The sequence below is a fragment of the Culex pipiens genome, chromosome 1 (assembly GCF_016801865.2).
Source record: "Culex pipiens pallens isolate TS chromosome 1, TS_CPP_V2, whole genome shotgun sequence".
Classification (NCBI taxonomy): Eukaryota; Metazoa; Arthropoda; class Insecta; order Diptera; family Culicidae; genus Culex; species Culex pipiens.
The window spans coordinates 122,244,225-122,259,685 of record NC_068937.1 but is presented as its reverse complement, the minus strand read 5'-3'; the positions used below and the strand labels follow the sequence as shown (position 1 = coordinate 122,259,685).

Here is a 15,461-nt window from a genome sequence, read left to right as displayed (position 1 = left end):
GGTCCTGTAGTGAATTCTGTTTGTCTGTGATCAAATCATTCACTTATTCAAGTCTATTTGTCTTTGCTATGTTTTATGAGCAATTGCTGCTTCAATAAAATACTCTGTACACAAACACATATCATTCAAGCTTTCATTACATTGATTTTCATCATTTTTGAGCACACGTGCAATAATGAATCCTCAGCATTGCTGCAATTAATTTTAATTTTGCACGCTATCAATCCCTTTTTTTAACTCTAAAGATTATATTAAATCATATTTTTTCAGAGTTTGCAAACTTGGTTTTGTTTTGTTTCCACCTCTGACGTAGCCGTGTTACTAACAGGAAAGATATTGATTTGAGTCATTTGAAGTATATAACGCTCGCACATATCTTCTCGTGAAGTAACACGAATAAGCCAAGATGACAGCCTTTGTCTATCAGAACCAAGAAATGATCTGCTTTCAGGTGCAATCATCTGCAGGAGCTTTGAAGCACGGTAGTTGAATTCACAGTTAGACAGTTATGACAAGACAGTACCAATTTAATCTTCAATAGCTATTCGCAACACTTGCATTTAACATTGAAAGTATGACCTTTGAACTTTTTTTTCACTCTTCCTTTTTTGAAGGGAAAATTTTCAATTCTCTCAAATTTCCTCAATTATCCCGCAATTAGCTCGACCAGACACTTTAACAACAGTTTCACTCGCATTCTCAGCTATCCTTTTTTAACCAGAGCCTTGAGAAGAACGGGACCATCCATAAACCACGTGGACACTTTTTTGGGAATCTTTTACCCCCCCCCCCCCCCCCTTCGTGGACAATTGTCCATACAAAAAAATCTTTTTTGTATGGATCGTGGACAATCGCCATACCCCCCCCCCCCTAAAGTGTCCACGTGGTTTATGGATGGTCCCAACCCCCGTTTTCAAAGAAATTAAACTTTCACTCGCTACAACACCAGCAACAATGCAGGAAAGCTTTCGCGTACTTGACTCCTCCATTGTTTCCGCGGGATTGTGCCATTGTGTTTCCGGTATTGTTTGTGAATCGTGAAAGAGCACACAAACAAAGCAGCAACAAAACAATACGGAAAGGATTTTAAACTTTGCCTGCTTCTCGCTAGTCGGGAAGAAGTGTGAAAGTTCACGCCCGGAAGCTCTCGCGGAGCTTGATTTGAGTGGTGGCAATTAAAGTGTCGACCCGTTTACGAAAAAACTTTCGAAAATTGACAAAATTAGATTGAGCACTCGCAAACTTACTTTTAACCTAACCTAACCTCGTCACACGAACTCTAACCTTACTCAACTAGCGGTCAAAAGTAGTGCAGCCAGCTAATCGGAGCAAACCGGAAACCGCAAACATTTGACCGGAAGTTTTTGAATTTGGCTTATTTTGCTTGAGCTGTGAATGAGAGGAAAACGACGATGACGGGGCGAGTCACTTTTAATTAAGTTTGCAATTAATGCCGTACGCCAACGGGTTTGTCACCATGGATTTGGATGGAGTTTGAATAGGAGACCGATATAGCTAAACAATTTTTGAGCATATTTCGATCTGTGTGTACTTTTGACAGATCGAGCTGTCAGAAATGCACGCTTTCGCAATGTTACCGAGTTTTCCTAACAAATCGGAAGATATCCAGACTAGAAGAATTGTGTTGATATTATGAATAGCCACGTGATTTTCTTTCATTTCTGATTTTTTTTTTCGGTGTCATCTTTTGGACTACCGGAACAAAGACCGTTACTGATAGGTTGTCCCCCGGCCCTTTCCCGCATCAATAACTGACCGGTATGGAAAGACAGAAGAGAAATTGATTTTTGGTTTTTATTTTGTGTGGCATCGTGCACGTGTTAGTGTTTTCCTTTGCTTTTGTAGTTTTTCATTTGTTGTGTTTAAGGTGTTTCAAGGTCAGAATCGATTTTTTTACATAATGACCTTGTATTTTTTTTAAAGAGAGAGAGTTTGTTACTAGAGATGCAGTGATGGGATGTGTTTTGTTAAATTTGTTTTTTTATTGGTTCTGATTTTTTTACTCACGTTGTTTCAGTGAGCTTGTGTGAGCATGCATTAGGGAGACAAGAAAAATTGTTTTTTTTTTTTAATCTCAAGAGATACCCTCTGGCTCGATTCTTTATGTGAAATGAATGGGGAAAAGCAAAAAATTCAACCAAAAGGTGGCGTTGAATGTGTCGGATCATTGTCAAGTGTGAGATTTCTATGTAACATTTTATGATAAACAACTTTGTCGAAGACCGCAAAACGATCGGAGTTAACCCTGACGAGTAATTAGCGATTTGTTCTCTGTTTGTTTGTTTTTCACATTTCTTAAATTTTTTAATAGAAGAAAACATACTTTTAAAGACGGATTTATACAAGAATAAAAACTAGTTTTAATAAACATTTCAAAACAGATAATGATTCAAAACATGCAGAGAAATTCCTTCACATTGAAGGTTAGAATGTGCGATGGTTATTATATTCGGTGTTGTTGCCCCCGTGCGGAAAGTAAATTAGTGCAAACAGGTCCACGTGTGTGTATATTTGTGTGCAAGAGTTAATTACTTCTCACGGGGGTAACTTTATGTTGCGTGGCATCAGCAGACAACCAAGCTGGATGTTGGTGTGATGGAAATATTTACCAGGAGGTAGGTAGACCCGACGATGTGAAATGTGATGTGTCTTAGCATGAACATCGTCGGCGAGGTTAAGTACCGACCGAGAATGCCTTCATTAGTACGCGGTACGAGGTTATAAAGGTCTTGATGATTACTTGTTGACCTTAACAGAAGCTGGAGAATTTGAAGTGAATACGTTGGTCTAAATTATTTCTTGGATTTGAGTAAACACATTTGCGTGTTTTTCTGTGATGTGATCCCATTCTTTAGGAGTCCCGACGATTTTTAGAACATAAGAGTTCAAAATCAGTCCATTGCAATGAATCGTCCAGTGGATCTGGCTAATTTTATGTTTTTGATGTTTCAACGTGACGTTGCACTGCAAAATATAATAATTAAATAAAAAGCAAGGTGTAATCAACCTAAAGCATTCTCCAGGATGCCCCGAAAAAATTGCTTGGTAAATTTTCAATTTTATAAGTGTTAACACGTTGACAATGCTGAAATAATCACTAATCCAGCTAGATCTATCCATATGCCGTGTGATTTTCACTTCACCGCTTAAAACCACAATGCCCCGTAAAGCTCTCCGGAGTACTGACTTGCAAAAGCCAACCCTCCACATATCACCTAAAAGTCAGTCCTAAACACTAAACAGTTGAAGGTGCTAAACGGTACCATTTCCTAGCATTCCATTCCAAACCCTCGTTCGGCAAATCTCTGCCCGACCATCATCATTTGTAGCTGGAACCGATTGAATAGTCCTATCTTTTGCAAAGAACCCTTTTGGAAAGATTGAAAGGATTTTGAGTCATATTTTTTATAGGATTGAATCGAACTATGAAGGGCACGCCAGACAGGAACAATGATTTCTTGGAAAAATAGTATGTCAGTTGTTTTCAGTAAACAGAGCTGCTTCTATCAAACTCCGGAAATTTCAACAAAATTAGTGGATTTTAGCGAAGTTAGTCAAACTCAACGAGGTACGTTGATCTCTTTGAAGTTTGAAGACTTTAACGTCGATCGATACTTAGTCGATCTTAAATTAGCCATTGAATCCAAATGATGTTAGTTTACCTCAAGGAAAACAGACGATCTCTACAATGTCAGTTGACCTGACTCAATGAAGTCAGTTGATCTCTCAAAAGTCATTTGATACCTCAGAAGACAGTAGATCGCCGCTTGTATGCTATCTTGTGACACGTCCTATCTTTTACAGGAGACGTGTCACACGATAGCACACAAGCGACGAGAAATCAATGCTTCTCAACAATTTATTTCAAATTAGGCGTTCTAACGAACCCCTTGAACGTAAAAAGTGAGGCTAGGCTTAACTTTAGGCAACAACAACATTTCATTAGTATTCAGGACCGAAACTGCTGACATGGAGGCCCGTGCGATGAAGTCCGGATATGTGTTGGAGAGTTCGACTGAAAGAGGGTCGGTCAATCGTGCTGTTTGTGGTCCTTTTATCCCTCTGGTAGGAAAGGGTGGCCAGTCAGCTGCTGAGCCTTAATTAACATAGACTCACACACTTACGCCCTTTTGTTTCCTTCAAAGAGAAGATAAACTCGACCCCGAAGATGCGTTTCTCATCTTTCTGAAGAAGCGTTGTACCTACGGGGGCCAGGATTAGACTCGTTGAGGTTTTTGTGGGAAACCGCAGACTTCTCTCTTCTCCGTCCCCATCCACTTTCTCCTTGACAGGACGTACAAGTATCAATCATTTGCTCGTTAGATACTTTAGGAAGTGGTTGGGGCTTCGATCTGAAGTGCTAATTCCTTCTAGCAAGGGGTAAGTTGGGATCGTTTTACGACTCTGGGTGAAAGTGGAGCAAAATTTATGATCCAATGGTTGTTGTGGAGAGAAGGCTAGAACTATTAAAGGTTTACATCGTTTTGGCCCTTTTTCAGTGCTGTTCATGCGAGCTTTAACAATTATTTTTTCAATGTGTGTAACATTATTTTTAGCTTCTATCAATTTTTCAGTGTTATTTCAACACTGAGTTTAACAAAAAAAAAAAACAACAAGAAGTAAAATTAAAACACAATTTCCCGTGGAAAGCAAGGACCAAAAATCGATTTCCCACCCACTTTAAGCTTTCGTGTGCGCAAATAAAAACCTGCCTGCTTCCCCAGTATTTAGTGCGGTAATACTGTGACGAACGCACAGAAAAGGAAGAAGCAAACTTTGGAAAAAAGCTGTCACAGTGGCACGTGCTTTGCATACCTTGTGGTGGTGCCGGGCTGACACTTTACCATTTTTCGTGTTGTAGAGGTTAGGGTTTAGAACACACGCACACACATTTGTTCCAAGCTGGAAACAACGAAACTAATAATAAAGTGAATATCGGGAAGTGGGAAACGAGAGAGACACGTGTGTACGGGAAGTCGTGGGAGTGCCAAAGTAGGTGCGAGTATATAGTACTTACAAAACCGCATAAAAGTTGATGGTGGTGTCATTACGACAAGGAAAAATATCTGGAAAAGCCCACTTCTACTGCAGATTTAAGACTGCCATTGGAGAGAAAAGCTACGACCTACATTTGGTAAAAGTAAATTATTTAGTGGTGGTATTTAATTATAACATATGCATATTCAGTTCTTAAAAAAAATTTTTTTTTTAGGCAAAACAAGCCCTTTTTTAGCACATAATCCCGAGTCTTTATCTTTAACGAGCCTTCTTATGAGTTCCAAGAAGCTTCCAAGCGCCTTTCAGACGTTTGAGCCCACACTTCAAAAGCTCTCAAGTCAAACACCTCAACTGAATGCCGGTATTCAATTCAATTCAATTTATTTTATTAGTAAATAATCAATTAACAATTCCGTATTTCTTATAACCTAATAGAGTTTTGGAGTTCCTTTCAACTATGATTTGAACTATAATTCATTTTGATGTAATTGGATATTCTAACAATGGATTTGGCAAGAGAAGGAAAAATTAAAAAAAAAAACCTTCTAGATTTACTAAGGAAAAGGATAGAAATAGAAAAGCTTATAACTAAATCACAGTATGTTTTGTCTATTGACGTCGAAAAGCTTCACTGCACAAGGCAGCTTATCCGTTGTAGATGTACTTCATCATCAGCTCACTGAGAGCTTGGAATTGTTCTGCCTTGTTTCGGCAGGCACGAAAGCGCGTGAGCATCTCTCCAGCAAGGGCGAAAAACTCAGGAAGCGTGAAGAGGTCATCACCGGTAACATCAGCTTGTCCCGGGAGAGAACCGCCCCCAGAAGCGGCTACTCTAGCGTACGAACCTCCCCAACCGGGAGGGAACGCTGGGTTGGTCGATTGAACCGCTCCGCCGCCAGCTGCTGCAGCGTTCGAGCTCGAAGTCTTCGGAGGTTGGCGGGACGCTGGCGCTTTCTTCTTCTTGTCCTGCTCCTCGAGGTACTTTTTCCGCGCGGCACAGCCACGGAAATTCGCCGTGTGGTTTCCACCACAGTTCGCGCACTTGACGCGCGCTTTGTGCTGCTGGGCGTTTTCCCCCAGCTGGTCTTTCCGCGGAAGATTGCACCTTTCGGTGAAGTGGGTCTCACCGCACTTTACGCACCGGGGTGGAAGATTGCAGTTTCTGGAACCGTGTCCGAATTTTTGACAGCGGTGGCATTGCGCTGCGTCGGTCGGATTTTTCGTGTAGAATCGCCACGTCACGAAGAAGCCGTCCAGTGCTTTAATCCGCCGTAGATCCTGGATTTTGACGGACCCACGATCGAAGTACAGGAGGTACAAAGTGTACGTACCTGTCACTGTAGTCGATTTCGAGAGCACCTTTATCTCTCGAGGCTTTACCTTGACGCCCGTCAGGTGTTCTTCCAGGTCGGAGATCGGGCGGTCCGGATATCCCTGAAGGACGATCTTCACTGGGACCTTCTCTGCAGGGTCAAATGTGAAGAATTTGAAGTTTCGCAACTTCAACTTCTTCACCACCAAGTCGAAATGCAGCTTACCCACAAGAAGCTGCATTTCGACTTGCACAGAAGTTTTGCTAATTTTGAGACAATATTGGAGTCCCTCAAGCAACTCGTCAACATCATCCGCCAACGTATCCAAAACAAAAATTGGAGGTGGTCGTCGTTCCTTCGGAGAATTACAATTTTTCGTCTTTTCTTGCCTGCGCGCAAGTTCATCATCGTCATCGTCGTCGTCAGCATTGCTGCTGTCACTGTCGGTGTTGTTTTCATCTCCACTCAGCATCTCAAATTCGTTGCTGGTGGGAACGTTGGAAGTGGTTGTTGTCGTAGTGCTGGTGGACTGCTGCTGCTGCTGCTGGCCGGAAGTGCTTCCGGATGCCCGGGTCGATTGTCTCGTCCGTACTGGGGACTCACGTGGACGGTATGACACGTGTAAAAATGAAGGATCGGTGACGTCACCGGGCACGCTCCCGTGCGCGATGGCGGTCGATGCGGCGTTGGTATGTTTACCTTTCTGCACTCTGCCGGTTGATGAACTTCGCGGGTTTTTCGAGGCCGCACTCGAACTGCCTCGGCCACGGCCGGCCCTTGGCATGCTGGAGGAGCAAACTCGCGGGTAATCACGGTAATTTACGGCGAAAAAAATCGAAAAGTTTGAAGAGCTCCGAACACTTGACTGTTGCTGGCTGGTGTTGCCAGTCCCGATCTGAATGCCGGTATAATTTTCTTAAAACAAACAGAATTGAGAGCGAGAAGCTAGTCATCCTGAAGAGCCTATCATTTATCAAATTCTCACCTGCAACACACTCGCAAAAAAAAGGAGCATATCTTATTCACCTTGGCTTGACGCCCACCTGCCATCCCGCTGATTGACTGTGATTAAATTTGACAGTTAAGCTTCTTTTACGCGTTATCTTGATGAAATTTAGATTTTTGGAAGAAGAATTTTCCTAAACAATATTTTTCAAATATAAAGAGGATTTTTTTTTTTCAAATATTTTTCAGTTGAGCTGGTTTTCAAATATTATTTAATTTAAACAAATTTAAATTAAGCGGGAAACTACCCAATTTAGTCAACCACCACATCAAGCTCACTAATGAGTGTCAATTTCAAACAACGTCACGAGAACAGGTGTTTATGCCAAGTCTCCGAGCTAGTTGCGGGTATTTCCAGCCTTGAACTTGACCTAAAGACTCTGTCAGCACTGCCGGCTCATGAAGTTATCATCGTTTGGGTCGTGATTTTAGCCGCAGACCAGCGTGAGATGACGGTGGAATTCGATCTTGTGCCAAAGTTAGGTGAGTCACGGTGATTGATGAGCACTCCGGACAATGTTGCTCCCTCGAGGGCAGGTTGAAGGTTTTCTTGGAACGATGACTTTTCTTAGCCGAAATCGTGACCCTTGGCTAGGAACGTTATTTGATTTTTTTTCTTTATTAGGAAGCAGAAATTGTTAAGTTAAACGTAATATTTTTGATAATAAAGCTTGAAAACATATCTTGTAAAATTTAAACTTCACAGAAAAAAAGTTGACTTTAGTAAGGTAAAAAATTTGGTTGGTTGAATATTACATTTTTTTGTGTAATATTACTTAAAAAATGTGTAAAAATGAGATCCTGATGATTATTCATCAAAAACTGATGAAAATTCATCATTTTCAGAGGTAAAATTAATCATTTTTTTCGACACAAAATCTGTCATCATTTCCAGATGAATATTACCATAATTTTGTTCTGTATTTTTAAATCAAGAAACCGTTTTCAAAATCGTCCATTTTCCCAGCGGTAACGTCGGTGACGTCCGCGTCAGAAAAGCCACTGCACGGTCATATCAGAGGAGATTTATATTCATATCCTTCCCCGTTCAATCCAGTGATGTTTTTATTGGCATTCAAATCCGGCATCGGAAACGGGGCGCCACCATCATCATCCCCGTAGGGATAAAGGAGTGGCTGGTTATTGATCCAGCTTGCCCCGTTGAGTTTTTGCAGTCAATCGAAAAGTCGTTTTTTTTTTCATTTTGACAAAAGGCCTATGAATATCGTCCCACCCCAACGCTGAATGGCTGCTAATGGAGAATGTGTGCTCTGGAATGTGTGTTAGGACGAAAAATTGATTTATGCATGCACTCAGCTGGAAGTCCACTCTTTGATTGAAGTTATTTCAGGAATGTTGATGCACTTAAATGGTAAAGTAATCTATTTTAACGTGTGGCAATTTAAATTTAGAAACTCTCAATTTTTAATATTTCAAGTTACACAACTATACATTTTTTGAAGTTTACGTCAGTAAACGCTTCAGTTTTGTCAAGGTTTGATCCTTGAACACGCTCCAATCGAGCATGATTTTTTTATAAGGCTTTTTTGAAAGTAGTGATGACTATTTTTTGACTACAGTCCAAACTAAATTATCCGAAGTTTCGATTATCCGAGGTTCGATTATCCAAAGGTTTATATGGGACATCGGATAATCGAATCACGTATTTTTGTATTTTTATTTTTTCTTATTTTTAAAATCAAATTCAAGTTTTGCGACCCTATAGCAGTCAAAATTCAATAGTTTATTGCTTATTTAATACTTATTGCTTTATTTAATTAGTAAAATGCATTTTTTGAATATTTAATATTTAATACTTAAATAACTGAAACGTAGTTTAGGGGTCTTACTAAAGCTTGACAATAAAAAAAGAACATTTTTTTGGGATTCGATTATCCAAAGATTCGATTATAAAGTTTATTCTAGAAAATACGCCGTGTGATGTCAGTAAACGCTACAGTTTCGTCAAGGTATGATAAATTTGGGCTCCCTAAACACGCTCCAATCGACATAATCGAATTTTAGTGAATTTCCTGAAAATAAATAAAACTGAAAATTTCGGGTAAATTTTATATTCATTGTCAGGAAATTCACTAACATTCAATTCTGTCGATTGGAGCGTGTTCAGGGATCCCAAATCTGTCATACCTTGACAAAACTGAAGCGTTTACTGAAATCAACTGAAAAATGTCGAGATGTATTATTTTAATTTCTTGATTCCTTAATGTGGAATTTTATTTGAAGTTTAAAGATAGGTCGAGGAACCGTCTTAAAAAAAAAATTAACTTATCATTTTTAAACTGAAATAAAATGCCTGTGCCTAAAATGGGAACACCAACCCTTTGCATCGTGTGAATTTGACGCACGCTAGTTTGCACCCGTCTATCATTCATCTTTCAAAAAACTCCACAAATAAAAGCTGAATGCCTCGCGGCTTTTCAGCTGACGAATTCATCGTATTAATTTGATTCGCTTTCAATAACGTGTCTCTTTCTCTCTCGCGCTGTCAATTGCAGATCCCATTTTGGCGTCACTGCGTGCGATAAATCCATTCATCAAGCACTGGGAACCGGCGCGGTTCGACCGGGCCCAGCTGGAGGTGGCCCACCGGCACCACGAGGCCCACCGGAGGCGGCGACGGAGCGTCAACTATGACCACGGGGCGGCCAGCTACGGCCCCGCCAACGTGGTCCGGCTCAACTTTCGGGCCCACGATCGGTAAGTGCCAAATAGATTTAGTTCTCGTTTTATAGCAGCGGCCATTATGGCACTGTTTGACGTTTGTCGATTCTTATTGCTAGCATTATTAAAGAAACAAAAGCGTAAGTTAAATTTGTCACTTTTTATAGCATTCGCCATAATGGCTCCACGGTTGACAGTTCTTGCTACGAAAATTTTCCCAACCGGGACCTCAAAAGCCCTAAATCCCCAATGCCATCAAGCAAGCTCACCACAGAACAACATGTTAACTCGTTCGAGCTTAATTAAAATCTTGCGAAACTTCCCTCTCTAGTCGCACACTAATCACTAAGAAACTTTTCAGCCAAAATTCCCTCTACCACAAAGCGGGCTGGAAGACACAAGTTCTCTCAACTTTTATCCCTCTTCGGGTGTGAATTTTCGTCTCCTCCCGCTTGTTTTGAATTATGAAGCATACAGGGAAAGCTGATTCGTCTTCTTCTAAAGAAGGAATCGTTTTCACGGCAGTCAGCTGGAATTGATCCATTAAATTGGACTCTTCTCAATGTCAAAGGATCTGACGTTTAGGGGTGATTGCAACATTGTAGTAAAATAATAAAACCCTGCGATACTCTTTTTAATTACTTTTTTTTATTAAGGTGATTAAAAAAACATGGATTATATAACAGTAAAGAATTCGAAAACTAATTTTAACACATAACACAATTAATTTCAACAAATCAATTTAACAAATAGCTCATTTTACTTTTGCCCAGCAATTAAAGATTCCTCATGAAAGAAGTTTTACTGAGAGTGAGCACTCATGGTGAGAAATGTTCAAGAGTTTTTTTTTCTTTTTAAATAAAAAAATGTCTAGATTTTTGCGAAGAGTTTAAATCTCACCAATACAGTTACAGACAAAAAATCAAACGTCGCGTAATCTTCTGTTTATTTTTGGAAACCACCACCAACATGTGGAAACATTGTATGAAAGGAAGATTTTTTCTATAAAAGCCACTATTTTAAATTTACCCTACAATTTTCCATACCAACAACACGTGACGGCTTCCCGGGAAAGCCATTTTTCCGCTGTTTCCCTCATTTAATGAGTGTGTGCGTGTGTGTGTGATCGAGCCCCAGCAGCAAGAAATCTGTGTTCTTCTTCCTCATAAGCTCAAAATTAAGCCACATGAATCGCACCCAAGACGATGGCAGTGGCGTCGCAAAGCTCAACGATCTCAAGTTTCGCGCCGCGACGTTGAGCTTTTCTCCAGGTACAGGTAAGCTTCTTATACCGTATTCATAGTCTTGCGGGTGTCACTTTCCTTTGATGAATGGTGTGTTGGGAAGTATTTTTTTGCCGTTTTCTTCTTGTGAGCCGGGAGGAAGACGCTGAAGTGCTTCTAATTACGAAACCTTGAAGATTTTCCTCGAGCAAGGAGGGGAAGATTAAAAGTTGCTTTTGAATTGGTTTTGCGACGGGAGCTTTTGGTTGAAAGCTTAGGGAACAAGAATAATTGAAATTTTGTTTGGAAGCAAATTTTGCAGTGTGTGACTAAATTTATTTCAAAATCAGCAATATTTTACCCAAACGCGATCAACTTTCCACAACTTCTTCAATAAAGTCTTTCAATTTAACATCACAATGAAAGCTTATTTCGAGATAACCTTTTCCACCATATGGGTCACTTTGGTCGTCGTCACCGGGGTTTTGCAAGCGATACAACTTTCCTGTCCCATGAAGAATCATCTGTTGGAAGCAAATTTTAAACTTTGGGCCATAAAAAACGAGGCCAAGTTAACATCGGTCGTACAGCCAACCCGGAAAAAGTTTTCCTATAATATTTCAGCAAGTGTTTCGGCCTTTCCTGCGTTGCGGTGGCGCCTTAAACAAGACAACGATGAACTACGAAGACTGTACGGTGGGGTTAAGTGGACAAATTAATTAAAAACAAATATTTTTCGGCATTTTTTATAACACACCTTTTACAACGATTTTTACCTATGTCACTGTGTTCAGTATTAAAAATTTAGTGCTTTTTCATCAATGTCTAATAAAATATGTGCTTAACGTGCCATCCAAGCTACGAAGTCATAAGAGGAGCACATAAACGCTTAGACCCGGGCAGGTGGGAGTAACAAAACGGAGGTCATTTCAATATCAAGTCCGGTTAAAATATTAATTTTGTTATCAGAAAGTCATAATCATCGGCAGGCCTGCAAAAAGTTTCCAACCCAGCGTAAACATGAAGCAAACCAAAATGTCAGTTCACTGCTAGCATGGTACTGTAAGCCTACTGTGTCTGTTCAAACACTGCCGCCTGACTCGTGCCGGTCGGCTGCTGGAGAATGAGAGACGTGAAAAAATGAGCAACACTCACTCAATTCGTGTCATATGACTGACTCGTAAAATCCTCTTTAAACACTATTTTGACTATTTTAAACAATTGAATGGTTCTAGACTGTGCAAAACACTTAAAACAACCATAACTTATATTCAAAATTACATTTCCACGCATTAATACAAACTTTTTGTATACATGTGTAATGGTTTTGGGGTTCAGTGAATGGATCTGAAAAATTCGTGTCAGCGTCGCCGATTTTCGCGTCATGACCCCTGACATTTTCAGCACTGATCATCGGTAATAAGAAGAAATAAATAATAACATTCCCAACACTTATCAACTCAAAGCATGGAATATGGAAAATCGCGTTATTCATGTGATATTCCAACTAAAAAAAAAAACAATCATCTGTCATAACCTATTTTTTTATTATTTTGTATTGTTGAACTTTACTTTCACTATGGGAAAATTTCGACCAGTTCGTCATAACCCAATTTTTATTATTTTTTATTTAGTTTAATATGGCCAGAACTATGGGAAAATTTTGACCAATTTTGCCAAGGACATTATTTTGGCCATGAAATGTGGTCTGTAAACCAAAACTTTTTTTAAAAGTGAAGAATTTGAAAGTTGATTGTTAAAATTATTGATATACTTCCTAAGGAATACAACAATTTGTTCGGAAGTTTTCTAAGTGTCCATTGCCCAATTTGTTATTATTTTTTATTTTGGTTAATATGGCCAGAACAATAAGAACATTTTGACCAATTTTGCCAAGGACATTATTTTGGACATGAAAGTGAAAATTTTAAAAGTTGATGCTTTTAATTATTGATGTTGGAATATTCTAATCTATCTAATCTAACACAAACGAAGCCAGTCCGATGAAAGCATGCTGGAAAGTCTTGTGATTAGATTATGCCCCAAGCACTTTTCTTGACAATATTAATAATTGCAGTTCATCCGAGAACACCCGAAAATGAATTGCAAAAATTAAAACGGCCAGCCCTACTGCGTTGTGTTTACCGCGAGACAGATTCTGAGAACGGATCACATTTCACAGAATCAACAGGGGAGGAAGGATGCGTGGACATACCGTACCAAACGCTCCGAATGAGTTGTGGTTGGGTGTGTAAGTGTAAATTTGTCAAGTAATTATTATTATTTTAGGAAGGGGAAGAGGGAGGAGGGGGGGGGGGTGGAATTGGATTAAGGACATGGAAGATGGGGTGAGATAGGAAGGGTATTTCATTTGATAAATAGAATATAATATGAATTATCTAGCAAAAAAAAACCTATGGAAAGATCTCACCAAGGGTCTCCAAAGCATTCGACAAACTGAATATACATCGAATACGATGCTGTTGCTTCACTAGAACAGCATCGAATCCAGGCATCCGCGGGTTGTGAACAACTTCTGGCCTTGCCGGAACGGCTGGAACTAAACGGAAATACTTTCCGTTACGTCACACGAAAAAAAACCACGCAGAGCTTCATTTTTGTCTACAGCATGTAGATTCACTTACAGCACAAACAAATCCGAAAAAAAAACATCAGAAACTTTCTTGGAATTTGGCAATGAAAAATAACTCTAAACCGAAGAAAAACGTCAAATTTTCGGCATCGAACAAATTTCACGTCCAATCTCGCGCATGGCTTTTCGATCCCCTTTTAATTATTGATATTGGAATATTCTAATATTCTTTTAATTATTGGATTATCGACCCACAGTTAGATCGAAAATGTTGTACATAGCGAAATATTTTATTATTATTTAATAACTAGAACTTTAACAATATTTTGGTTATTTACTCACTTGGATATTTTGCCTGGTCTCTGTTAAATTTCATTTTACATTTTTTCAAATGTTGAACAAAATTTTTAAGTTGTCTGTTTTTATTCAACTTTTGAAAGTATGTAATATTTAAATGGAATCAAGGAATAATATAAAAATTGTATAAGTAGCATATAATAAAAAATCAATATCAAAATCAGTTATTTACTAGCGCAAAAACATATCTCATCAATACTATTGAGTTAAAGGGAAATTTTTTTCTCTGTTATCGCATTTTCTTGTAATAATTTTTGATAACAGAATGAGTTGTTTTTCGAACAAGTCTCTGTTATTATTTTGTGTGATTATAACATCTAATCTGGGTGATTCAATAACAAGTTCTGACTTCCTGACAATAACAGAATTTGAACTTTTCCAGTTATTTCCGCCTGCTCGGGAAAGAAAAAAAAAATCAAGCTCTTATTTAATTGAATGGTGTGAAGCGTATTGAATCTTTTAGCTTTGCTTTCCATGACAAGTTCCTTTTTTTAATTGCGAGATTTATTAGCACCCATCGACGTACCACCTGAGTAACAAATATATGTAGTGGACTGTTTTTTTCATTTGTAATTAAATGTACCAATCAACTTCATAGCATTTAAATCTGAAGTTTTTTTTACTTTTAAGAAAAGTATTCTTCATTTTTAACAGCTCTCTCCACATGACGGTACTAGAAAACTTTCAACTCTGATCCAGTGGGCTTCCCTCGGACTATCTCGGGTTGCTGCGAAAGTTAGTACATTGGTGCCGGCAAGCAAGCCGAAAGCTTGACAAAGTTTCCGGCCATCTTCCGGGTCCAAAATGCCCCATTTTGAAGGGAAGGAATGCAAGGGCAAAGGGGAGTGCTAAAGTAGACTATTTTCCAACAGAACGGCGTAAAACCGGCGATAAAACACACGGAAAAGCCGAAAAGTTTCGTTGGCCACCCTTGGCGTATGTTTTTTTTATGCCCACAAGGAAATGAGTAACAAGACTTGGACAACCTTTTGACGGTGTGTCTAGCGCAGGTTTATGATTGTAGTTAGACATAATTTTTAATCTGGACGACGTAATCTTCTAGGAAGCTTTTTTGAGAGCTAACCAAACTCATTTAGAAGTGTAACATTAGACCTTCCATGTCAGGAATGGTAGAATTGATGCAGTTTCAATTTAGAAGATAAAAAATAATAATTCCATAGGTTTGAATACACTTAAACCTATTTTTTACAACTTTTGTGAGCGTTTAATACCTCAATTCTTTTTCATTTATTTGGTTGAAATAAAAGA

The 15,461-nt window shown here is 39.1% G+C and overlaps 1 protein-coding gene across 1 annotated transcript in view; it reads left to right on the top strand.

Annotated features, from left to right (window-relative positions):
• The window catches only part of LOC120424630 (uncharacterized), a 237,581-nt gene that overhangs the window by 64,613 nt on the left and 157,507 nt on the right, over positions 1–15,461 (top strand). Inside the window, exon 3 of the mRNA XM_039588796.2 lies at positions 9,854–10,055. Within this exon, the coding sequence (XP_039444730.1) occupies positions 9,854–10,055 (202 nt within the window). The remainder of the gene's footprint in view (positions 1–9,853; positions 10,056–15,461) is intronic.